General features: G+C 39.9%; 1 protein-coding gene across 1 annotated transcript in view; it reads right to left on the reverse strand.

Moving 5' to 3' along the window:
- The window catches only part of st6gal2a (ST6 beta-galactosamide alpha-2,6-sialyltranferase 2a), a 68704-nt gene that overhangs the window by 8806 nt on the left and 32177 nt on the right, over positions 1-27721 (reverse strand). The window contains exons 2-6 of the mRNA XM_017704675.2: positions 21163-21215; positions 14547-15081; positions 11316-11777; positions 3685-3782; positions 3195-3296 (exon numbers count right to left, since the gene is read on the reverse strand). Coding sequence (XP_017560164.1) covers positions 3195-3296; positions 3685-3782; positions 11316-11777; positions 14547-15015 — 1131 coding nt within the window. The 5' untranslated portion in view covers positions 15016-15081; positions 21163-21215. The remainder of the gene's footprint in view (positions 1-3194; positions 3297-3684; positions 3783-11315; positions 11778-14546; positions 15082-21162; positions 21216-27721) is intronic.

The following is a 27721-nucleotide window of genomic DNA, read 5'->3' on the forward strand; positions in this document are numbered from 1 at the left end:
GTTACCACTACAAAAGTAGGAGCTCAGCCACAATCTTGCACTTGCTTCTCCTTTAACTGAAATCATTTCAAAGCAGTACACATAAAACGTGAATGTTTTGTTATCCTACTCCAATTGCAAAAATTTTATTTCTGTACCTTGTTGATTCTTCGAAGACGTCCTGCTTATAAGTTGATCTGGGATCAGCTTTACTGCTCTTGCATAAGTTTAAAAGAAAAAGATATATAGAATATATACTATTTTGAACTTATAAGTAGTGTTTCAGCTCAGACTGCTTTGTAAATGAGAGAGCAGCCAATCAGAACAGAACTTATTTACATACGCCAGGCTTAATGGCGCAGTAACAATGACTTAACAAATGTATGTTTGCTATCCAGGACCACATATGTGGATAATGTGAACGCAGTCAAAGTGGCTTAGATCTGATTTGAAAACATTGTCTGTATGTCCACACAGCTCTGAAAACATCAGATTTACAGCATATTAAGGAGAAGAAAACAAACACAAAAAAAAAACCACATGTGCCACTGCACCCTGATCATTTGAATGCAGTATTTGGCTATTTTCGTGCATAAGTTGTCAGACACACCAAAAGCAAAAATAAATACAAGAAAATATAGAATATAGACCTGTTACTGTCTGACAAGACCATTTGTACTCTCAGGCTTCTGAAGAAAGGAACTCTGACACCACAAACAGTGCTTCCCATTATTTTGGCTATATTCATGAGAGCTAATAAAATGTTCCCCCTTAACATCACACTGGCTCTTTTTCAAGCCAAGCACTTACAGGAACAATGCTGATTAAATATGTACTGCTGTAATGCCCACTATAAACAAGCCTCATGCTGCAGCAAGCTGTGTTGCTAAATTGGAGTAAGAGCAAAAAAATCAGACATGAACATTAATTGGTTAGCTGTGAAGAACAGCCTTAACACTTGTTACATCTTGCATTCAACAAATATACATACTAACCTTATCAAAATGACAACCAAATTTCTGTCACTACTTAATCAGTGCCGTCTCCATCATCTTTCTGAATGTACAAATAGCAGCTTTGCCCACAGTTGACACACCACCACAGCCCAGACAATGTACTTCTGACATGCTCCTCTCATATAAACGATGCCCAAATAAGATGTTAGATCCAAGTTGGTCTTCTTTCTATTCTTCTCTATAGGTAAAATCGATGTTAATCCTGTATCACACGATGCAGGAAACATAATTATTCCAAAGCTGATGTGCTTCGTCCTGTGTATATTTTTCCCTCAAATGCCATTGGGTCCACAGAATTACAAAGCTGTTAAGAGGTGAAATGTGAATATTAATTAAGTGACAAATATTAGTTAATTCTCTTCTCGTTACTCTTGCGCCTAGCTATCCCTTTGCTGTTGTAGCACAGTGTGAATTTCCCTTGTTGTGGGACTAATAAAGGTTTATTATCTTATTGTCATACACATGCTTTAATTAAGCCAGCAATTAATACAATTTAATTTTAAATATATTATTTTCAAATAAATAAATAGGTGAAAGATACATAACTGTGTTAAATCTCATGTTTTAAATGTTAGTCCTCCTAAATCCACCTGGTGTGCTCAGCTCAAATTGGCAAGTGCCCCCAAAAGCACATAGTGATTAAACCAGTGATTTTGCCTAGTGGTCATGACTTGCAAGGCCTATTCTGAGAAGATCTTTTCCATATACTTCCCATGTCAGTGAGATCCCACTGTCATTATAAACTAAAGGGTATGGCTGTGCTGAAAGCAAGAGCACGTAGCCAGTTCTTCCCATTATGCAGGCTCTACAATATACTCATGAGAGCTAATGAAATGTTCTGTCTTAACATCATGCTGTGCAAGTTCTAGTAAAAAAGCACCTCTTAGCCACACAGCTAAGCTAGCAGCTTACTTCACTACTCCAAATTTTAATATAATTGCTCGCTGCTACAAAACACCCACTTTCCATGTTGGCTTGTCAGAAAAAAAAAGTTTGCTGTCTCAAGCAGATCATTCGATTACCTCACACAAGGATGCATCTTTGCCTGCCAGCACTATTCAGTTTATGAAATAAATACATTTTGTCATTCTGAATGACTGAGTTACATTTTCATATATATCCCCATGGTTTGTAAAATCCCCATATAATTCTAATTAAGACAAAAATAAACTGTTTGATTATGGCCACTAATGGCATGCTCTTTCCTTTGTCTGGTAGTCACAATAACAGTGGTAATTAACTAAGTGGCACTGGAAGCCACAACAGTAGTAGCTATAAATATTCTAATTTGGGTGCATTCTTCCATTGGATTTGACAAATATTCAAAAGTCAAAGTGTATTGTGAAAATTCTACCGCAAATTATCTGACTTGGTACTATATTTTCTGTAGGGTTAAAAATACAGTAAAATGAATAAAGCACAAGACCTCTTACCACAGTACCCCACCATGGCTGAATGTTCTTCTCTTCCAGAGCACAACAAATACATCAAATATTTGTTTGAATATCGGTCAAGTTTAAACATTTGTTTAATAATGATAAATATTGTTTTTTTATGCAAATAATTGCTGACATCACTGTGCATCCCTACAAATCAACACTTACAGAGTCAGTCAAAAATAATTGCTTGCATGCATGTACGTCATTAATGCTTAAAAGATGTTTCTGATGTGAGGCCTGTCTGTTCTCTTAAAAGCTACAACAAATGACAGAGTATCCAACCTTACAATGCAAGATGCCACACAGTTCATTAAGTGAAATTGAGGCATGATTGATCATTGAGATCTTGTGGATGAATGTGTAAAGAGGAAAAATCTATCCATTATAGATGGTCTGTGAACAACTACGAAGAATGTGCAGGACGCAGCTTAAAAATCATTTACAAAAAATAAATAAAAAATATGTATGTTTAAAGTATAGCAAAACAATCTGTGACTGTCTTCAAGTTCATCTAGGGGACCTCCAATTTTGCCTTCAATCAGTGATCAGTGATCAGTCTCTGAGCAGTTCTTTCTGACAGTGTAGTGTTTAGAGACCTGTGTAGAGACCTAACTATAAGTTGATATTAATGCCATAAAATGTAAAGCACATTTGTTTGTGGCTTTGGAGTTGGCTGCTTTACTAAAGTCTCAAATAGTTTCTTCCTTCATGTTTGAAAATAATCCCTGCATTCAGAGAACAAAGCAGCATGGGCACTTACTTTGTGCAGGTTCACGGCATAAGGGGCAGGGTCCCAAGCCACCAAAGTCACGTTCTTATACAGGGAGCTGGTGTTGAAATGGTAACTGGGATTAGCCAGGATCTACAGAACAGAGAGAAGAAGCAGAGCATACATGTAATTCCAACAGAAGGGCAAATCCCACAATGAACTCACGAAAATATTTGAGTTTAGAGATGTAAGATCTCTGTAATAATACAGAGATCTAAATATTAATAATTTGAGCATAGCAAAGACTCGTGTTCTTTTTTTGTTTTCTGTTTGATATAAATTCACATGATAATTATGATAATTTAGTATGACACCATTCCCGTCGTCTATGATGCTTAAAATTTCAGTACTTCCAATTTAAAACACCTTTGCACATCCCTGTTTGAGTTAATTGAGCAGAAAAGGATCACAGCACAAAACTGAAATAATAAGACACAATAGCACACATTCATAAACCAGACTCATATGAGCACAATCTAACCTGAGAGTTGATGATGCGTATGGTGGTCTTATTCCCAACGTCTCTTTCATAACCTTCAGTAGGCGCGGAATTAAACCTCAAGACAGCATCGTGGGAATCTAGAAGAACAGAATCAAAACAGTAATCATTTACTTCACTTACATCAGGACAAATGTTAAATGCCTCAGTACATGGAATGTGGACACTTTGAGTGACAATAGGTGAATTAAATTTAAACCTACATACATGAAATCTCCACAAACACTTGCAGTACTCCATGGGCCGCACTGAATAGCTCCATGTCTTTCAATGAGACACTGCTATATCGTGCCCCTTTTGCAGCACTGCAGTTCATTAAATTTTTTGCAATCAGCAGAAAAAAATCCACCTAGCAGTTTGATGGATGAAGCTTGGTTTGGTGGATAGAAGTAGAACACTATCTGCCTCAGTGCACAGTGCCAACTGTAAAGTTTGGTGGAGGAGGAATAATGGTCTGGTCTGCATGGACCCTGAACGTCAACTTCATCAAATACCTTTGAGTTGAGCTCGAATACTCAGTGTGAGGCACACCACATTTGCACAACATCAGTGCCCAACCTCAGGCTTGCTCTTGTGGCTAAATGGATAGGAATTCCTGCAATCCAATGTCAAGTGGAGTGCCTTCTCGGAAAAGTGAAGGCTATTATAAAACAGCTATAACAGCAAAGGTTGTCTACTGCAAATGAAAGCCCATGGTTTTACATAGAGATTGAGCACATAAATGATATGTTCAAGTACCTGCATTTACATGCATGCAACTGTTATCACATTTGGCTTTTTCAATTTACATAATTATTCCTTGTGGACAATTTGGCAACAAATTGACTAAGCAATCAATTTCAAACAAAAATCAACTTAAAGCTGTAAATCAAGCTTACTTCTCCCAGGTGTAGAAGTGCTCTACAGCAACTATTTGGTTTTACAACAATAAACACAGAAGAAAATTCCCAAAATGCATTGACCTTGTTTGTATATCACAGGAGAGAGAATTCATTCTTAAGCAGGCAAACTAATGTGTTACGCAGAGTGAGAGGTAATGTATTATGGGTATGATATAAATGGTAAAAGTGGACATTAAAAGTGAGGAATAAACTTCGCAAACAGCCCTGTGATGGAAGAAGCAGATATTTAGAGAAACCTTTTCATTCTCAGCATTTCACATTCAAATGTTTTCACACTTTGTGCTGTTTCTGTGGCAGATTTTCATTTTGCCATTCAAATTGTTCAACATGTCTTGTTTGAGAGAGAAAAGAATCTGCTCTAAATGAGAGCAGGGTGAAGTGACAACCACACAACCCCACAAACAAAACTTCATTACAATGAACTATCACAAGGCACTGTTCACTGGTGTGCTCAATAAAACCACACAAATTACAGCTGACACATTTTTGTCTAAATGTATAACTGAACATGCTCCATAACAATGTCCGAGATCATCCGCATTATTTTCTGTCCTAAGAACAAAACACAAAAGAAGGTAAGGTTGCTTTTCGCTTTTATGCTCCAGTTCGCAACTTTATATTCCCTACAATCACTATGTCATTTTAAATCAGGGGTACCCAGTCATGGCTCTGGAGATCTACCACCATGGAGAGTTCAGAGCAAACACCCTAGTCTGAGATAATATTCTAATGTTCAAACTAAATTTCAGAAGCTCCTGAAGGTCTTCATCACCTGGATCAGATTAGATTAAGGGGAGAGCGAAACGCTACATAGTGGCAGATCTCTAGGACCAGGATTGGGCACTCCTGTTTTAAATCATTTTATTTGTTTATGTTTTTAAATATTTTATTTTCCCTGCTGAACTACAATTCTTGGTTAATGATAAATAAAATGATAAGTGAAGTCACTACTGGTTATAGCAGCAACTAGGTACCACATTTCAGGCGGCCATTTAAGATAAAATTAAAATGCCTCAGGAAATTCTTACAATAAAAAATTCCCAGTGTAAAGTCTGATAAGAGGTTGGTATACCATGGAGGCTAGTTTGAAAAATGATAGCTTTGCTATGCTTGAGCTAAAATCAGACCATGTACCACTCTCACAGCTGCCTTCCACAAAAACTATAAAATAGCCAAATAAAATAACTTGACAAAATAAGAGCAACTAACAAAAACAGTCTGGAAATAAAGTGGCGGTGGTAATACTGCTTAAAACATGCTTTTCCATGCAAAACTGACACTAATCATGTCCTAGCTGATCAGGTCCATTTGTGGTAAAAGGGAAAACTGAGCTAATTTGTTGAAATATTTCTTTAAAGTTGAGACTTTCACTGTTTTTTTACCTTCAAAAAGAGACAGGAAAATGCAAAGGAAAGGTGATAAATGGGTGAGTTAGTGGAAGTTGAGTTTCATTTTGCACTTCAAGGGACTGTCTAAACACTGTGATAAATGTGGCTACAGCACACTGAGCCTTGAGAAGCAGCTCAATCGAGTAGCTAATGATGCAGACACACAGAGGGAAAGACAGAGATGCACAAATACACACATACATCACAAAGGTGTTTACTTGGACCCAAAATATTGTGCAGGACATACCAACAGTGTTACCCGCCATCCCTCTCTACTTGAAACCCACTGCTAACTGACCAATGCCCATCTGTATAGTCTCCAATGCCAAAGGGCATTTCTTCAGAAATGCTTTATGTAGGTACTGTTGTGGCTGATGTCCAGAGCACAGAGGTGATCACACACACAGTGTTTATTGCGGCATAAAGACGAAGAGCGTCCTCTAGTGTTCGCATACTGCAAATATTTGGGAAAGCAAGAGAATGAAGAGCATCAGCTACAGTTCCACATGGTAGACACATACACATAGGAAAGACTTGCTTCTTTAGCTTGCTTTAGTGCCGTCAGAGAACAAGAACATTTGTGGCACACACTAATGATGATCAGCTTCATCAGGAATAAAAAGTATATAGTAACTACTAACTTTATAAGACAAGTTTTTATTCAATGTCATTTTGAATAAGATTTTATTCAATGTCATTTTGGAGCATTTCTATTGATCTAGTCATCACTGAATACCCCAGCACAGAACAGTGCTATACAAAAATCACCCAACGTCTTTGCACACTAGGTGGCAGCAGAAGACTGAACAGTAACAAAACTCAGACACTGTAACTGATGCTTATGTTTAAGAGATGATGTACAACCAGCTCTGAAAGTGACAACAATCACAGACAACTGCATGAACACTTTAATGAACTCACCGCTGATCAATTAATCAGTTTCATAGACAACTCTACAGTTGTTAGATAGTGTTTTCTCTCCGTTCCTCTTTCTCTTTGTGTATGTGTGCGTGTGTTTCCTCATTGGGAGTATTCCCATGTCTACTCTTGGCTGTGCCATGATGTTCCTGGCTCTACTGCTTGTCCTTGAGTGCTTTTACATTCAAGATGGGCCACTAAGTTGGCACTGGCCATGGGAAACGCTTGGAGAGAATGGATTCTGTGGGCAGGAATAATGAGATGTGGAGAGCTGCAGCTCAATTAGCACATCAGATTAAATGTGTATATAGGGAAAAGCTAATGGCATTAGAACATGTACTATAAAGACACTGAAACAGGTGTGTATGGTTAGAAAACACAACAGCTGAAATTGCTTAACTGCATATACAAACAGGCATCGTTACTAAGAAATGTACGTTTGTTTTTAATAATTGACAGTTACACTGTTTTCACCTTGTCCTTTTGTCAGCTGCTGGTTTATGTAAGGCTGTAATTACTGATTCTATTAGTAATCAGGCAATCTGCTGGCTTTTTTGATAATTAAGTAATCTGTATTACCGTTTTAAGGCTCATCAGCTTAACTGAGCGATAACAATATGGAGTCCTTCACAATTTCTTTAACTTGCTATTCCTTTAAAATGCTAGCTGCTTCATTATGGATAAGAAACCAAGTATCCCTCCAATTTTGTCCATTTTTATTTTTCTACATCATGGCAGCTGCCCTTTATATTGTGTGAAAGTGCCATTATGAATCAGCCAATAGAAATGCTCCAAAATCACTTGGAATAAAGTCTCATTACATTCACTTTAACAATAAAAGCCAGCTTCCTTACAGTTGCCAGAAGACAGCATTTTAAATTCTCCTACAGCTTCAACACCCCTTGGCATACATTCAAATCTTTCAGCTACCTCTTGTGCCCTTGCACGAGGACATCATTGTCCTGGAGGATAACACTCCCATCGAGACAGGAATGTTTCATCATAGATAAAGACATAGGAAGGTGGTGATCAGTCAAAATAACTTCTAAAAATTTGCAGTGACCCTTCTCAGATACACCAAGATGATGAGGTACCAGCTAAGGCTGACTGATTATCCTCTTCCGTCAGCCTCTGATCTCATATGAAAATGTGCACTTGAACACACCACAAAGACAACGGCTCATAGCCGACATGTACTTAAGGGGCCTGCACAAAAGGGAACAACTTGCTCTGTAGCTAAAGCTGGCAATAATCTGTGAAACTGCAATATACAGAGTAAAGAACACATTAAGTGAATGTTTTACAAGCTTCAAAGGTCTAACTGAAACCTAGTATGTGAAAGTAAAAGTAACTACACTAGAAGTTTGGCACTAACATAAAATCTTAAAATGTTACTTAAGAGTAAATGTTTGTACATTAAACAGTGACACATAATATTCATAATTCTATGACAAAAGTTAGTCAATAAAACAGTCAATAAAAAAATACAAATAAAAATAGTGAGAATCCTGCTTCATTTTAGTTTGCTTTTCTGCATCTGTGTTTATTAACAACGTGCATATCGCTGTTGTCAGAAGAAAACCTCATATCTCCATTTTCGACGTTTTTCAGTTTTTGGCAAAATTTGAAAATACCTGTTGTCCTTCACATTGTGTGTAAAGTTCATGATGAATGGACCAAATGAAATGACCAAAAATGACTTCACTTTCAAACAGTATTCATTTACAAATTCTAAATGTTTCATACATTGCATGGAATTCTTCTGTAAAGCCTAACTGAATATTAACTGAATATTACTGGAAGACCCTGTTAACTGTACATTTTTTTTAACTTCTTTAAACATTTCTTATTCCTCTCTCAACACACAGCTGTGATAAAAAAAGGACTGAAAGCTTAACTTGTGGCTTGGCATTTCACCATGTTAGGTCACTGTATGGTAAAAGACGTGGAAATCTATAGTCAGCATTAGAGGTTGGCTTGCTGCTCAAAGCTAAAGGCATGACTGGCTAACTGTTATTCCTGCCAGATAAAAGGGAAATCAGGAACTTTGAGGGTTTTTGAGGGTCCGTGTACTCTGCTCTTCTTCCTTTTATATGCTCTGCCCTTTAAGAAAAGATGGCCTAATATCAGTAAAGGATGCCTGAAACTGCATACCCACCATTGTATAGAGGAACAAAAGGAGCTGGCCATCACCATGGAAACACCTTCACTTCCATGCCTATTGAAATGCCACTCTGCCACAGTGGGTGCCAAAGCTGGCCAGATTTGGGCACAGTGTACCAGGAGATCCTGATGGTTACATAATAGCAAAGGGCATGAGGATCCCACACTCACAGGCACAGCAATAGGCATCACTATGGCAACTAAGGAGATGATCAAGGAGAGCAGTGCCCAAAACAAACCAAAATGAATGGATGTGAAACAGTCGGTTTCTGTCGCTGCTTCGTGCCAGACAGAGGGAAAGGAAGATGTAAAATGCAATGACCGCTGTTGGTTAAGTTATGTGAATGATGTAAACACATGGGAGCCAATAGAATAGTGATGACAGAGGCTTTTGTCGGTCTGGTTAAGCCAAGAACGGAGAGTAGAGGAGCTCCATCCTCATTTTTCTGTAGTAGCTGGTAAACCACACAATTGTGGAGCGTATGGGTATTTACAGTATATTCATACGATCTCAGATCCTCTTAGCTTAAAGTTATCGGTCTGTGTAATCCTAAAGGTCACATATGCTGGTGGATAATTGCAATCTGAAGTAATCCCATGTGTCAGAGGTCACATATGATTTGTGATATGAGTAACTGAAGCATGAATTACAACAGCTGCAGAAACTACATCCTTCAAGAGAAAATCCATGACAGGGAACAGGGATGTGGATGGTGGAGAAGGTGCAGCCCTCCCTCTGTGGATTAACACAGTCTTGTAATGTTTGCACAAACAAAGCAATTCCTCACTGAATGATTTGAGTTTGGTTAGAAATTTGGGGTAATGTGGGGTAGGGTCTGTCTGAAAGGAGTGCTGTGACAGACCAATTTTAAGGTTAAAAAATTATTTAAGGTCAAAAAATTCAATAGTTTTAGGTAACAGTGCTTCCCTGATGGTGGTCAACTGTAATTGACCAAATGCATCAGTGAGTTATCAGTTATTTTAACATTATAGTGTGAATGTGGGGGTGTGAACAAGAGAGACAGAGATAGAAATAATTTAGTTTTCAGTTATTTCAAATTTTCAAATTCAGTTAAAACAAAAACAAAAGTCCACTGACTGATCTCTCATTATTTCTTTGATTTTTTTTAAATTGGAGTTTAATAAAATAGTGTACTACTAAACACAGGAGAGGGAGAGAAAGATGCTAAAGGACACTCACAGGGCTGAAAGAGCACATCTGATGGAGGTTAGTGATCAAGAAGAAAGGGAGAGAGAGTTATATAATCTTTGAATTAAATTTAATACTGAATTTAATGGATTTTAAGTGAACAAATATTTGTCAGCATGATCATAAACGTCTGTCTTATAAACGGTGCAAAATCACACTCTGATTGCAACAGCTGAGACTGAACTGATGTATAATCTGAATAATATGTTTTGGACCTTATAGCTTATACAAGACAGAGGAGACAGAGGTACTGCTTGATTTCAGTACCTCTGCTTTATCTGTGACTGTGGAAAGAGGATGGATATAGTATTTAAGCTTAATACATATCACAAAAAACAGATCTATTGTGTGCCGATGTGCCAAATAGCCAATATCATTTCCCTCTTTCTTGCTACTCTAAAAGCCGCCACAAATAGACTTTTTGACATCATTATGATTCCTGGGGGATCATGGACACAGAACCCCTAGTACAGGTATATCTCCCCCATTCCATTAACCTCAAGTGATGCCACTGGCAATCTGAAACCTACTTTTCTTTTTTATTTGTATACCGTCTTGTCATTTTGGCCCTAGGCCCTTAACAAGCATTGCTCTTTGGGCTCTCTTGTTCTACAGAAGTTTACAGTTTAGTGTTTTTAGGCCAGTGGCAAAGAAAAAAAATTCCACTCAATACAAATTAGGGCCCTGATCAAATGTGTTACAGGCTTTTCATCCATGTTGTACTCTCTGAGGTTGTTGACTTCTGAGTTCATAAAATGAGAAATCTGAAAACCCTATACATGCATCACCACCCACATAAGTCTTATGAGTCCAAACCTTTCAAAGCCTTCACTTTTACTTTGAGCCACAACACAATAACTACTCAAAATAGGAACATTTGTGTATAGAAACAAAACATTTCCTCAGTCTTCTCCTGTGTATAGACCTTCATGATGCAAGCACAATCGTGCTTCTGTTTGTTTATGGAACATCACACACAAGGAAAGGATACGGTCCTACCGCTTCCCTTTCTACCAGTCAGTCTCTACTCACCAATCTCCTTGCCCAGGCCAGAGTGGAGGATGGCACCAGCTGAGGTGACCACAGCACAGGAGCGGAAGCTCGAACCATACAGCTGCTCAAGAGAAGAGGCGGGCACAATTTTCTTCCAACCCAGCGTGGAAAAAGGCAGCTCAGCTCCATCCAGCGTCCTGACCCTGCCTCTCCTCTTCATCTCACACAGTACCTGCTTGCTGCTCTGCTGCGGCTTCCGCCGGCCCCTGTAGGCCACTCCATGCTTGTTAGCACTCAGGTAGTCTTTCACAGCCCTCTGCAGGCGGGGACTGAGCATGCCCACAGACACACTGCCCTTCCACAGGTGGTGCATGACGGACTTGGACTTGGAGAAGTAGTACTCCTCCAGATCAGAGTCCTCCCAGCCCTGGGCCGCTGCTCTTTTAGACATAATGCTCCTCTCCTCTTCATTATCATCCTCTTCCTCTCCTCCCACCATGCCTGCAAAATATGGATCATATCATATCGTGACTCAGTTGCTACACTGAAATTGCAATGCCTTATAATTATGTTAAAAATAACAGTGTTTTATGAATGAATAACAGTGTTTGAATGAATATCACACAGTTAAGGACTGGCCTGCATTACTTTAGTGTTTTCCTGGGTGATCTAGTCAAATATGATGTAAATTTAAAAAATAAGTATGAAATTAAATAAAAACATTTTATACTTAAATCCACTTTACTGGAACTTCACATTTTACCTTCCAAGGATTTTTAATTTTTTTTGTTTACAAAAGTACCCTATTCTCAAACAATTCACAGCCTTTTTAACTCTCCATTTTCTCTTTAAGGTGACTCTGCAAACAATACTGCATTTTTGTTGTATTGCACTAGTACAAGTGGATCAGATACAGCAGCGTTATTTTCTCAGCTCTTCAAATCATTACTTGGCAACTGCTGCTAGCCACAATTGCCTAAAGCCTTCAGTTCATTATCAGCACCCAGTGTTGCATCTGATTAAGTTTCTCCTCAAATTCATGTTGCCCTTACTGAATCAAATCCTTGGGAGTGCCCATTCACTGAGCAGAAATCAGCACCAAAGAACACTGAAACTAGACAGAAAAGGGGGTAAATCTTTGTGTGTGTGTGTGTGTATATATATATATATATATATATATATATATATATATATATATATATACATATACATACACACACACACACACACACACACACACACACACACACACACACACACACTTTTTTCTAACAGAGATTTATGGGAAATAACAGCAGTTTACAGAAGCCTGTAGGGATGGGATAAAAATAAATGAAAGGAAAAGGTACATATAAAGAGGACAGGAAAAAAACAAAAAAAAAACATAAAATAAAAAAAACACCTAAAGACGAAACTGTAATACACAAATTCAGCGGTTAGATTATTCATTTGATGTCATTGTACCTACCATTCAAGAAACTGTGAAACTGACTTTTCTGCCATTGTGGTGTATTTTCCTTTCATCCCACTCAGACAGACACCCCTGCCTTCATTCTTTCACCATCGCACCTACAGTTCCACATACAGACCTCTCTGACTGAATCCAGCACACAATTCAGCCAACTCTATCTGTTGATGTTAACAGGCTCTTTGTTGGGCTAACTGGGCTATATTTGGACTTCACTAGACAAAACTGACCAGACTGGCAGATGGCCAACAGGCTACAAGGCCCCACTAATATTCATATTCAGGCCTCACAGCTAAAATCTTCACTAAAAGAATCAGCATCCAAACTGCTACATCCAAAACACAGAATATTTGACTAGTCTGTTACAAGCTTCAAATGTCTATGTCTAATCTAAAGAGCTGCTATAAAAATGTGAGGCCACATTAGCTTAACGCTGACTTGACATTTAAAATCCTATTAGAGCTATAGTAGAAGCTAGGAGTAAAATATGTCTCCTACAGCCATCACACTGGTTTGTAATGATCAGTTTAATAAATAAAAGTGTACTTGGTGTACTGAAGTAGAAACTGTTCAAAATGAATCCAAGATTAATACAGAATTACTAAAATGACATCACTTTTAACAGCAAAAAAGTTTCATTTTGATGACCTTGATCATTTTATCCCCAAGCCTAACTTTATCTACAAATCACCATGTTCCTGTACCCCTTGTTCACCAGGTTTAAATCTACACTATGCACACCAAATGCATAATGGGCAGAATAAGATTTAGTATCACAGGCTGTGCTTTGAACCTCTTCTCACCCAGAAAAAGAATCTGATAATTGTAAATGTGGTGAAAGAGAATTCAAAGAGCATTCAAAAAAGAACTCATCATCAGTATAATACTGATTTTATATTTGAGACCTAAACATTGACCCTTTTTTTTTTCTTTAGGAGTTTGTGCATGTGACGTTAATATATAAAGACATCTGACTTGGTCTGAAAACCTTCCTCTCTTTTCAACACCTCTGACATTTACAGGGCATTTCAGGGTTTCAGCAGCACATACATACACACACATACACACACACACACACACACACACATGTACACACACATGTACACACACATGTACACACACATGTACACACACGTACACACGCCATTTTAAATGTGTGAAAATAGTCGTTCTTTAAAATTTTAACAAAAATCTTAGACCACGTCAAACGTCTCTAGATATTAACATCACAGTCATAGATGTATGACATGGTCTGAACACCTCCTGTGAAATCAGATGCAGTGCCTGACTTTTACGTGTTTATTTCCACTTTTACAGCGTATTCTGGATTTTCTGCAGTGCACGCACACCATATAGTTATATACAGAAATGCTCCTTTCAATTTTAACTGAAAAATCTTACATTGTGCTCGATTCCTCAGAGTGAAAGTGTAATTCAGCAATTTGTCTGATTAGCTGTTGCATTTGCTTTCTGATTATTCCATATGCTGCATGATAGGCTGCAAGTATTCTCCAATTTGGTTTAAATTAGATGAAAAATGTAAAAAAACCTTAGAGGTTTAAAAGCTAAACTATCAAAATACAAATCAAGACTGTTTTATCATACAGTACCATTCTGACAAAACTTGTTTTATGTGGATCAAATTGATCAACTGTGATTAGTAATCAACTGTGTTGCTCACAGCATACAATTTTATGACTAGTTATAGCACTCACTTGCATACTTCAGCCTTCTGCAACATCCGTACAGACCAATGTGGTGATAATGATTAACTTTATTAAAGCTAAATTGTGTAGTCCTACCTCGCACCACCACTTCTTCCTCCTCTTCCTCCTCATCTTGTTCCTGATGAAGAGCGACTCGGACATCCTCCTGCCTCTCACGGCTGCGTGTCACCACGCCCACGTCCTGGGTGCCGAACGCTGACCACGCAGCCAGGCTCTGTGGGTCAGGGTAGGGGTAGGCCTCCTGGCTCAGCTGGCCAACCTGGGGCTCACTGCTGGGATTTTGCTCCAGGCTCTGCTCAGGCTGAAGGCTGAAGGCGGCAGGGGCAGAACTGGTGGGCAGCTCAAGGTGAGAGGCCATGATGGCGCGAGGGTTCCCCCGCACAGAGCCAAGGCGGCGTGCGTCTGTGTGCGAGAGAGCAACTGCTGTGCGTGGCTCATCCACCCGTGACTCCATGAAGTACGAGAAGAGGGCAAGGAAGAGCAGCACCCAGGTCAGCATGAGGACCAGGGCCAGCCGCCGCCACTGCTTCAGGCTCGTCTTCATCTCAGCAGCCCCTCTGTGCCCTCCTGCGCTGCGCTCCAGAATCAACAGGAGAGATCAGCAGGAGGCCTGATGGAGAAACAATTAAGAGCATTGGTTTCAAAACATACTTTCACATATTTTAAATGGACCCGAGAGAGCGTCCTAAAGTGATATCTCCTTACGAAGAATTGGCTTAAGTGGTATTCATGGAATTAAAGCTAGAGGCATTGTGTGCCTCACTTACTGCTTAGTCAAGCCTAAAAGCTATACAAATATGGCACACAACATGAATAACAATGGCGTAAGGGGAAGAGATATCGGATAGACGATAAGACAAGAAAAAGAAATGAGGGGGAGGGACTTTTCAAAAAGCAGAGAGCTACGTTGATTAGGGGGTTGACCTCAAGAAGGTAGTTAGATTCATTAAGTCATAGGAATCAATTCACAAAGCCAGAAATATAATATATATAATTTTATACTTTTTTCTAAATTTAACAGAAACTGCATTGCTATACTTCCTTAATATGTCTTCCAAAATTACTGACACAGTAAACATAAAAAAAAAAATAATTGAGATAAGAGTTTATCATAGTGTTGGCAGGCTTGCTGGAAGTCTTTCTTATTGCGAATCCTAAAATATTCAATTCAATTCAGCTTTATCAGTATACAACATAGGGTAGTACAGTATAATGAAACACTATCAGGCTACTTCTCCAGTGCAGTAACAAAAGATAAATAGCAAACAGTGCAAAGACAAAAGACAGTGAAAGTCAAGACAATAGCTGCAGTGACAAGCATCAGTCAGCAACTCATTTAATTTACAGTATACTAAAGAGGCTTTAATGGGAGATTTTGCCTCAGAATCAAAAGCCCATGTGTAAAATGATGTCTTACTTTGCTTTCATACTTTGCAAGATTATATAACATCCCAGTATTTCAGCCACAATGTTCTAATGAATATCAAGTTTATTTTAATTGTAACATTTTGTTCTATGGCCAGATATACACATATGGGGCATCACAATACATATATTTACAGGTTTGATATGATTTTTTTCCTTCTTTTTATTAAGGAATAAAAGCAAAAAGCAGACATATCCAGTAGGCGTCTTACCAATAGAGACGTAAATGCTAGAATATGTGACTGAGCTCTGTTGAGCAAAGGTAAAATCGGTGGAAAAACCAAATATTGCAATGAAAGGGTTCTTATTAATATTGGTTCCTAAAACCATTGTCATAATCTTAAAATATTCAGAACAAAATTCATGTAAAGAAGGACAAAAAAAAGAACATGTGACCTTCCAGTCACAGGGCCAGATCCCTAACCTCCAGCCCACGACTGCCCCATAACATGGAGTAGCATCACATTTATCACATTGATCACTGACAGCACTTGGATAGAATCTGGATAGCTGGGACTTAGATGGATTCTATGTAATACTTTGAACTGAATCAACTGAAGTCTTGCACAAACGAACTTGAACGTACTTTGTTTATGGCGTTGTCCCACCATTGCTCTGTGAAAGTGGTACCTAGCTCATGTTCCCAAGCTCTTTTAATTTTACTAAGAGAGTGTTCTTAGATATAATGCGAGTAAATCTTAGATCTAATAGACTTCTGAAAGCGGTTCCAAGTCAAAAAGTCATCCTATGATTATGTGATGGGAAGACACGTATAATTTGGAAAAAGGGAAGAGACACAGTGTCTGAGTTGTAAATATCTAAACCAATGAGGGGGGGGGGGGGGGTAAATTAAAATCTGCAGCTAATTGAGCAAAACTGTAAAAAGTAACATCCTTATAAAGGTCAAGAAAAGATCTGACACCTCTCTCATGCCATATATTAAAAGCTATGTCAGTCAAAGCAGGGGGAAATAGATGATTTTCTAATATAGGTAACAATAAAGAAGGAGACGTGAGCTTAAAATTACGTCTAAATTGAGACCAGATTCACAGGGTAGACAGCGCTAACAGATTGTACGCAGAATTTGCCAGGTTGAGTGGTAAGGAAGAAGTGAGAAGTGCAAGCGGAGAGGATGGAGAACAAGTCTCTAATCTACAGAGCAATTCTGGAGATTGAAGCCAACAAAGGGCCTTTTGAATGTGCTCTGACCAGTAATAGAACAAAAAATTAGGAAGGGCCAGCCCCCCCCCCATCTAATTTAAATCCCATATAAAGGAGGTAATACGCTAATCCAGATTCTTAAAGAACTTTTTTGGCAAAAATAAAGGAATAGTTTGAAACAAGAAAAGAAATTTGGGCATAACATTCATTTTTATGACATTTATTCTAGCGATCAATGATAGAGGAAGAGATTTCCATCTCTGTAAATCCTGCTTAAATGTATTAATTAAAGAAAAATTTGAATGATAGAGAGAGGGCAAAGTTCAAGATACATGAATCCCTAAATATTTGAACCCAGTAAAAGCAAATTGAAAGGGAATAGCAGACTGATTGAGTGATAATGCAAGTGAATTCACTGGGAAACATTCGCTTTTCTGTACGTTCACTTTATAACCTGAAAACAAACCAAACCTCTTCAAAACCAAAAGAATTGGAGGAAGGGAGCTCGCTGGATCAGTCACGTACAGTAACAAGTCATCGGCGTACAAAGTTTGTACAAAGTTGAAAAATGAAAAATGGTAGTTCCATTTGACCAAAGGCTTTTTCTGCATCCAGTGAAACTATGATTTCAGGAGCAGAGGAGGAATGTTTTGTAAAAATTGCATTTAAGAGAGTACGGACACACACAAAAAGATGACACCCTTTAACAAATCCATTTTGATCTTGTGAAATTATATCTGGGAGAATATTTTCGAGCTGCAGAGCCAATGCTTTTGCCAGGATTTTCACATCTATATTTAGGAGAGATATAGGTCTGTGTGAGGCGCAGGAAGCGGGGTCTTTATCCTTCTTTAAGAGAAGGGAAACAGACGCCTCCGTGAGAGTTGGGGACAAGGTCCCAGACAGCAGGGATTCATTATAAACTGCTAAGAGAAGCAGGGCCAGTTTATCTTGAATTTTTTTTAAAGAATTCACCAGGTGCCTTGTTGGCTTGCATGGCATTAATTGAAGCAGCAATTTCTTCTAAACATAGTGATGCATCAAGTTCCTTTATGGTAGTGGGATTTACAGAGGGAAACACTAATTCTTCAAAAAACAGACATTTCAATGTCATCTGATTTTGATTCAGATTGGTAGAGTCTTGAATAAAAAGATTTAAAAGCAGCGTTAACAGACAATGTATCAGAACATAATACACTCGCAGAGACCTTAATTTGAGGAATTAAATGTGATGTAGTCTGTCTTTTTAACTGATGGGCCAAAAGTTTAGATGGTTTATCCCGTGCTCATAGTAGTTACTGCATGTACGTAACAACTGTTGCTCAGCAACAGTTGTGGTAATAAGATTATCTTCGGCCTGTAGCTCCAGTCGGCGTTTCAGCAATGCAGACATTGGGTTAACCGAATTAAGTCTATCTAAGTCTGCAATTTTTGTCATTAAATCTTGTAGCTTGAGTTTATGCAATCTGTTTAAATGTGCTGTAGGAGATCATTTGCTGACACAGCTTTAACAGATTCCCATAAGAGAGAAAACGAAGTTGTGTCATTCTTGTTTATAGCAATAAAATCATCAATGGAGGATAAAATGAAAGCATTAAACGTATTGTCTGATAATAGTAGAGAGTTGAGTCTCCAGGGAGCTGAAAAAGAAGAGCGATTTGAAAACCATATATTTACAGTCTTAGCCTGGAAAAGGATGGCATGCCTTCTCCAGGTAAGGGGAAAGGACTTGCCCCAGGTGGAGGAGTTATCTCGGGGTCTTGTTCATGAGTGATGGGAAGAGGGATCGTGAGATTGGCCGCAGGCTGGGACAGGCGGCAGCAGTAATCTGATTCAGATGCCCCCTGGATGCCCCCTGGATGCCTCCCAGTGGGGGTGTACCAGGCACGGCCTACCAGGATAAGACCCCAGGGTCATCCTAGGACCCGCTGGAGGGATTACAAAGAGGGGGAGACTAAAAGAAAAGAAAAGAGGGGACCAAAAAAAAACAAAAAAAACAAAAAAAAAAAAAAAAAACACAAAACACACACACCACACCCCACCACCATGAAAGATGAACACAACTTACCCCACTACACCCCACCCAAAAGTTACCCCAGGAACATCCTCTACATACCCAAACATGAGGACAGCTGCACTGGCTCCAACATGAGCCTAACCCACGTAGATAGTACCCCCGATAGCAAAGCATGGATCGAATGGCAGAACCCGCGTTGTGGAGGACTCCGAGACTAAATGAACGTGTGTAAAATGTGCACACATATGTAAACATATGCTCCCATGTATTTATACATACATAACAGTCCTAACTGTACGTAACAGTATTGAACAGTAAAAGGTGAGCAGCAAGACTATTTATTTATTTTTTGTCAATACAAACAAAAATCGATAACAAAGTTTGCATGGGACTGAGCACAAACGGGAGTTTAAATAAGAAATTGAAAAACACCCACAGTGTACCGTAATTAAAGAATGAAACATCCTCAATGCAAGGAGGTTTTCCTAATCAAATAAATAAAATAAAATGAGCAGTCAAATATTATATATCAACCAGCCTCCTCAGGACAGGTGAAGTCATGGTGCTTACCACCATGAGTTATTCTAAGCCGTGCCTGGTAAAGAGTGCTGTATCAAATTCCTTCCATGGCACGCAGCTGTGTACGGACCTCACTGAAAGCAGCTTGAGCTTTTGCCACCTTGGCGGTGAACTCAGGAAAGACCGAAAGTTTCATTTTTGAGACCGTAATCCGCTGTTGACGTCTCGCTTTCCTGAGAATCTCCACACAGTTCTCATAATGCAGCCTCGCAGTGACGGGCCACGGTGGATCACCAGACTTTGGTTTGGGCGCCAGCGTGCGATGAGCGTGGTCCACCAGCTCTTTCAGGAGCTCAGAAACACTGGAGGTGGTGAGGGTGAACGACTCTCCTTCCGGAATTCTTACAATCCTGCTAATATCTTTAGACAGAGACTCAACTTGTAGTGCTATCACGACACTTGGACAAAGAACTGACTTCGCGTTTTTGTGAGAAAATCTTTGGAAAGGTGAAAAAAAATCAAAAGTCACATGATTCACAAACGGAAGAGCCAAAGTCTGTTTCACATTTGTGGAGCTTTTTTTCTGTTTGTAAAACAGCTGTTTTAAAACTGTATCACTGACAACCCCTATTATTGAATGTTTTCATTTTTTCAAAAATTCAATTACATTTTCTCTAATTATATATTATTAATCCACTGTTATTAAATACAACAGCAACAGCAACGACAGCAGCAGCAACAACAACAACCACCACCACCAGGTAATAATAGAATCCAGGCACAATCAAGCACAAAGGTACAAAAGGTTTTGCAGTTTAAGAACACATGTACCTGATGTCGACTATTTTTTTAGGAACTTTTAAGAACAAATTTAAGAAAAAAAAAAAAAAACACAGAAAAATATTAGTGAATAAGACCCAAATGTTATGTTCTTACTATTATTACAAACCTATTAATTTATTTTGCTACCAACATAAATAAATAAATACAAAATCACAGAAATATTACAATTTAAAAAGAAAAGTGATAATTACTCCTTCTCTAAATGAAGTTACATTTAGTAATCAGTACACCTCTGAGAAGACACGAAATCTGCATAGACACATTGGATGCTCCAGTTTCCTTTTATGTTCCATGAGTTTCCTATAATATAGTAAGTAGTACGTGAAGTGGAGACCTATTTCTGAGTATTACAAAGACTTGGCAGAGTATACACAGGAGACAGGCTGCTGTAAACTCACTCCATACACGTTCGCTGTGTCCCCTGACAGGTTTTTACTCCGTTAAAACCAGGAAAAACTCTCTGTAACTGCAGCATCACTGTCTCACCATGCGGCTGGCTCACTTCTTCTGAGAAAAGATTCCCCAAGAGAGCACTCCTCCTCTAACACGCAGTCGTCCTCATCTCTGTTCCCGTTTCTCTAGTCACTCTCTCAGCTTTGTTTAAATGTGGTTAATAGGTTAAGAAGTCTACTCTCGATGTTCTAGGTTTGTATGTACACCACAGGACCAAAAATATAATAAGGAAATGGGGGTGACAAGAACAGCAAAGAATAAATCAAGCCTTACCTCAGCTGATTTCCTATTTGCTTGACTCCATTCCCATTTAATACAGTCAGGCTCTGGAAAACAAAATGGAACCAATTAGAGGTGGAAAAAGCAACACTTAGAACGAGAGCACCAGCACAGAATGTCACCTGATTGTCTAGATAAATAGAGATGACTTTAAATATTCATAAATTTACTTTTTATTAGTGACCATTTTGTATGAGGGAGCGCATCTGTGCTGCTTGTAATACACTCCAATGTCGACCTATGAAGCTTTCTGTACTAATAGCAGTCAGCACACGCACACAAAGCACAGTTTGATACATTATGCATTATACTTTTGCAACTTCCAATGCCAGCAGTTTCTAGCTTGAAACAGCAGCAAATAGGTTATACAGATATGGTGACTGTGGGTCAATCGTGGACATATGTATGAAATGCGTATGTACATATCTGCTGATTCCAACGCTAATCCCAATACATAAACATTTATGAAGTGTAGAACCTGGGACTACATCCACTTGGATCATCATGATTACAAGGAAATGTACTGCTTATTTCTGTATGGTTACAAATGCAGTAAAATGAATAGCAGCAAAGTAGCTCAGCATCACCTAAGCGATCTGATCTTCCTGGGTGCAAAACATAAGTCATTAAATATAATCCCAAAGTACATTATAGGAAGTCATTTCACGTGGTGGCTGGGGATTTTAACCACGAAGACCTGACAAACACTTTGCCAAAGATTTATCAGCACATCACCATACCAACACAGGGAAATAACACACTGGACCATGCGTACACAAACATACGAGACACATACAGAGCCGTGCCCCGCCCCCACCTCGGCCTCTCCGATCACATCTCAATCATGCTGGTCCCTGCCTATCATCCCCCCGCTGAGACGCTCCAGACGCACAAAGACCATTACTGTGTGGCCCAGTGATGGTGACTCTGTACTGCAGGACTGCTTTGAGTGCACAGACTGGCAGGTGTTCAGGGATGCTGCTGTGTATAAGGGGGAGCTGGATCTAGAGGATTATACATCTGCTGTCCTCAGGTACATCAGCAAGTGTGTTGAGGACGTCACCACCACCAGGACTCTGCTGAAAATCAGGGATGCTGCCTTCAGGTCTGGCGATTTACAGAAAACTACAAAAAAGTAGAGCTAGACATGAGCTGATTGCAGGAGTAAAGAGGGCCAAAGCTGCATACGCTTGGAAGATCCAGGGTCATTTTTCTTCCCAGGATCCATGGAGCATGTGAAAGGGCATCAAGTGCATCACAGACTACAACACCAGAGATGCACGATGCACTAGGGACCCCTCATTGCCCGATGCTCTGAATAAGTTCTATACCCGCTTTGAGGACCCAAAACACGCCCCTCAGCACCAGACTCACTCCACCACCTAGAGAAGAGTCCCTCAGTGTGACCCAAACAGAGGTGAGGAGGATCCTTAGGAAGATTAATCCCCGCAAAGCTGCTGGCCCAGATAACATTCCGGGGTGAGTGCTGAAGTGCTGTGCAGACCAACTCTCCTAAGAGCTGACAGACAACTCCTCTTTAATCCAGGCAGTTGTCCCCACATGCCTGAAGACCACCACCATCATCCCAGTCTCTAAGACCTACACAGTGAACGGACAATGACTATCGGCCAGTAGCCCTCACCCCAATAGTCACAAAGTGCTTTGAAAGACTGGTTATGACCCACATCAAAGCCAAAATTTACGTCACTGGGGATCCACACCAGTACATGTACCGGAAAAACCAATCCACAGAGGATGCCATCTCCTTTGTGGTCCACACTACCCTCACCCACCTATAGAGTAAGGATTCTTATGTCCGTATGCTCTTTGTGGATTTCACATCTGCCTTTAAACACCATGGTTCCCAGACCCTGGCTTACAAACTCCATACACTGGGACTGAGCACATCTGTAATTGGGTTCTGGACTTCCTGACTAACAGGCCGCAGTCTGTGAGGATCCACAGCATCTCCTCCACCATCATCCTCAGCACTGGCTCTCCTCAGGCCTGTGTGCTGAGCCCCCTCCTGTTTACCCTGCTCACTATGACTGCTCAGCTATCTATCCAGGTTGTCATATTGTAAAGTTTGCGGACAACACGGCAGCGGTTGAATGCATCACAAATAGTGATGAGTCTGGCTATAGGCAGGATGTGGAACACCTGGAGAGTTGGTGCAGTAAGAACAATCTCTGCATCAATGTGAAGAAGACAAAGGAGATGATTGTGGATTTCAGAAGGGGCAAATACATCATCCTTCCCCTCCCCCTACACATCAGAGGATCTGCAGTGGAAGTGGTCTCCAGCTATAGGTACTTGGGCATGCACCTAAGTAACAATCTTACCTGGAGTAATAACACTTCCAGCCTGATCAGGAAGGCACATCAGCACCTCTACTTCCTCAGGCGATTGAGGTGTGCTGGACTCGGGAGCTCAGTCCTCACCTCATTTTACAGATGTGTGGTAGAAAGCATTCTGTGCTCCAGCATCGCCGTGTGGCACGGAAGCTGCTCTGCGGCAGAAAGGAAAACTCTGCAGAGGGTGGTGAAGGCTGCACAGAGGACTGCTGGAGTCAACCTTCCCACCACTTTGGACATTTACACCTCCAGATGCAGGAATAGGGCCACCAGCATCATGAAGGACCCCACCCATCCAGCACACATACGTTTTGTCCCACTCCCCTCAGGTAGGAGGCTCTGGAGCAGTAAGAGTAAAACAACCAGACTGAGAAACAGCTTCTTTCCTGAAGCTCTTCAGTTCTCTTACATGATGCATCAGAGTCATGCTCAGTCAGAATTAACAGTCGTGGTGGAGCGGCTCTAGTTTTCCACTCATGCCACAACGCTTCTAGTTTAATTATTGGCTCTAGGCTCATTTCAGCAGCCAAACACCACAGTGAATGCCAGAAAGACCTGGAGGACTTTGTTAGAGTTAAAAATCAATTACATCAAGAACAACTATTACTGCCTTACTGCTGTGATTAATGCACAGCCACTAAGGTTAGGATTAGTGGACAAGTGATTGGAACAACTGGGCAGTCTGACCCCTAATTTCTATGGTAGGAGAAACATTGATTATTGATTAAAATTTCAAACTGGAATGCATTATGCATTATAGTTCAGGTGCTACATGGTAATAATATATAATTTTATATATATATATATATATATATATATAAAATAATATTTTTTATTTTAAATAATGTATTTTACGTTTTACACAAAGCCTTCCCTTTTTAAAGAAACAGAAAAAGAGAGTTTCATATTGTAGCCAAGCAAGAAATGAACTGTTCCAGTACAGCAACAACTTGTAGTAAAAGCCTATTTAAAAGAAAGAGTGTAAAAAATTCACACTCACATAAAAGCCAGTATTGAGGTCTTGTTTGGTTCTCCTTTTATGGTCCGTGTGGGACAAAGTGGAACAGTCTGGTATGGTCTGAGCACATGTTATTTCCACATTGGGGGTAGAGGAAGTGATGTGTTCTGAAACAAAAGCTCTCTCATTACGACTCCACGACCCTGAGGGCTGCATGCAGCGGCTGGGAGGAAGACCTCTTTAAGGGTTCTCTAATCTTGGGTGGCCAAGCCCATCTAGACCACATGCCCTCCCACACATGGAGACATGGAGAAAGTGACAACTCCAGCAGCAAAATATATCTGAAGAGTTAATATGGTTAGGGAAACCCTATACAACCTATATATAGCAGGCTCTGACTCTGTGCATGCACATGTACATAAATAAAGGTCACAGAGTTCACACAGCTGCCTTGTGTGTATGTTTATTTATATATATATATATATATATATATATATATATATATATATATATATATATATATATATATATATATATATACACACACACACACACACACACACACACACACACACACCAGCTGTGAGAACTCTGACATTTAACTGAAAAAAAAACAACTGCATGTAATGGTGATTGTTCTGTAAAGCTGCTTTGTGACAACACCTGTTGTAAAAAGTGCTATATAAATAAACTGCTTGCATGCTACTCTAGTTACAATAGCACTTTTAATTTGGATATAAAATAAAATAAATCGGGTAATAAAGTGCGGCCCAGAAGCAGCCCAGAGTATAACACAGCAACCAAACCGAAACACCAAAAACAAGGCAAAATCTGTGTCTCAAGCACAGTACAAGGCACTCTTTGTTGCTTGTGAAAAAGCCAGCATGCTTTGCCATCTACGTTTTGCTCCAATTTGCTGGAGCAAAAGTTACTGTAGTATCACATCACAACACAAGTAGAGCATACAATGCTGGACAAAAAATTCAGGCACCTGGAAATTTAATAAGCAGTATCAGCGTACTGTTATATAGATGAATTTTCAACACATGTTATTTAGCAACTGAAAATATCAAATAGTAATGACCTACAGTATTGTATTAGGACACTGAAATGGCTATTGAAAAAGAACTCTAATGGGTGACATGTGGACAACTGATATTGGACACTGAACAGAGAATTGTTAGAACAGATATTACTTAGCGAGAGATGCCTCTTCGCTTTGGTTCAGAGCACATGTGCTGCCAGAACTGCTACAATCTTCTACAAAGAATGACTATTTTAGAAACAAATTTTCGGACCTTGTTATCTGAGTTTAATGAATGGCATCTCAGCGCTGTTCGTGGACGATCTGTGTGTGGGAATGATGCTAGCGGACAGCGGGCAGAGAGTTTGGCGGAGCAGCGAGCAGTGGAGATGCATAGAGCTGGACCGGCTGAACATGAGTCCAAAACGTGAGTACAGCTGAAAGATATGGGCAAAACCAGCAATGGGTTCGCGTTGGAGCTAAACCCAAACGACATGCTACATACAGTTCTTTATTTTCATCCTCCACTCCGGCTAACATAGCACATCCAGCTAATGCTAAAGTTGTTGTTGCTGGAAGATCACAGCACAGACACAGAGGAAATCAGTTCCAGTCACTTCATTTGCAAAACAGATTTGAGCCACTGCAAGACCTCAATGACTTTCCCAATAACAGTCAACATAACCCAGAGAGAACCAGAAGATTCAGCCATTCAGAACATCCCAGGAGAGCCACCAGGCAACAGGCCGTAGCCACAGCAGACACCCTTGTTTTTGGGGATGACTCTATTCACGGCATGAAAAACAATCAGAAACTCTTAGCTCGATGTGAGCCAAACATCACAGTTTCTGAACTGAATGGGAAGCTTCCAACATTATTGGCTGAATACAGAACAGTGAAACGGATCATTATTCATGTTGGGAAGAACGACATAAGAAAAGAGGAGTCTGAAGTGTTGAAAAGGGACTTTAATGATCTTTTTTCCACACTGCTGAAATTAAACATCCAGGCATTCATCAGTGGCCCTCTGCCTGCAGGGGGCTGCAATATGTTCTCAAGGCTACTGGCATTAAATGTTTGGCTGCAGAAAACCTGCAGGTCAAATGGTCTGAACTTCATTGACAACTTCAATCTGTTTTTCGGGAAGAGAGAATTCTTCAAACGAGATGGACTACAAACTAACAAGAGGGGTGTCAAACTCCTGTCAGAAAACTTCATTTTCTCTCTGTATAACTTCTCTGTTTCCACTGGTGAAGACACGTCAGCGATAACACCCAAGGACACTGTCACCACTACAGAGACACAACATCCTCCCCCCAAAGAGGATGAGGAGTTATCAGATGGGAGCCATGTTGTGCTGTATCAGCTGCCTGAAACACCACAACTGAATAAACAATCCACACCATCCTCCATCTCTACAGGAGGAGCATCTCTACCCCATCCTCCACCTCCACCTCTTTATCACCTCACCTGAACTTCCCAGAAACCATGGAGAAGCTTGTATCTGTAGGGACAAGACTGATGCTTTCACGGTCAGCGAGTCCTCAGGTACAGCGGAAAATCACCTCAACTTCTCCACAGTCACCTACTGCCTCATGGACTCAGCAACCCCTCAAGGAGTTAGTGAAAGGGGCCAAAATTAAGCTCAGCCAAATTGATGATTTATTAAACAAATCTCCCCCACAACCTCAAAGGAAAAAACAAGCTCATAAACCATCAGATAGACAACTCCGCTCGCAAGCTCATCACCAGCAGGAGCTCCACCCACCCTCCACCACCGTAAAGGACCGTGCTGCTACAGTGATGATATCAGCAGTACATGTTTTCAAAACAAGCATGGAGCCTGTGTCCCAATTATCTCTCCCATTCCAGTTCTTATCAGAAGCAGAAAGAACAAGGAGTTTAGGTCAGATACTGTGAATACATCCAACCTGCAGTATGTTAGAAGTAACTCACAGTCTTTGAAACAAAGGTTATTAAGTTAGCTCTACTAAATATCAGATCTCTTACAAACAAGTCTTATATAATTAATGATTTAACTACAACTCACAGGCTTGATTTCATGCTTTTACCAGAGACATGGTTAAACTCATGTAGTGCTGATATTGTGTTAACTGAGACGGCTCCACCAAACTTTAACTTTTTAAATGTTTCACGCACCGGCAAGAAAGGTGGAGGTGTAGCAATGCTGTTTAATGATACTTTCCAATGCAAGCA

Source organism: Pygocentrus nattereri, chromosome 6 (genome assembly GCF_015220715.1).
Source record: "Pygocentrus nattereri isolate fPygNat1 chromosome 6, fPygNat1.pri, whole genome shotgun sequence".
Lineage (NCBI taxonomy): Eukaryota > Metazoa > Chordata > Actinopteri > Characiformes > Serrasalmidae > Pygocentrus > Pygocentrus nattereri.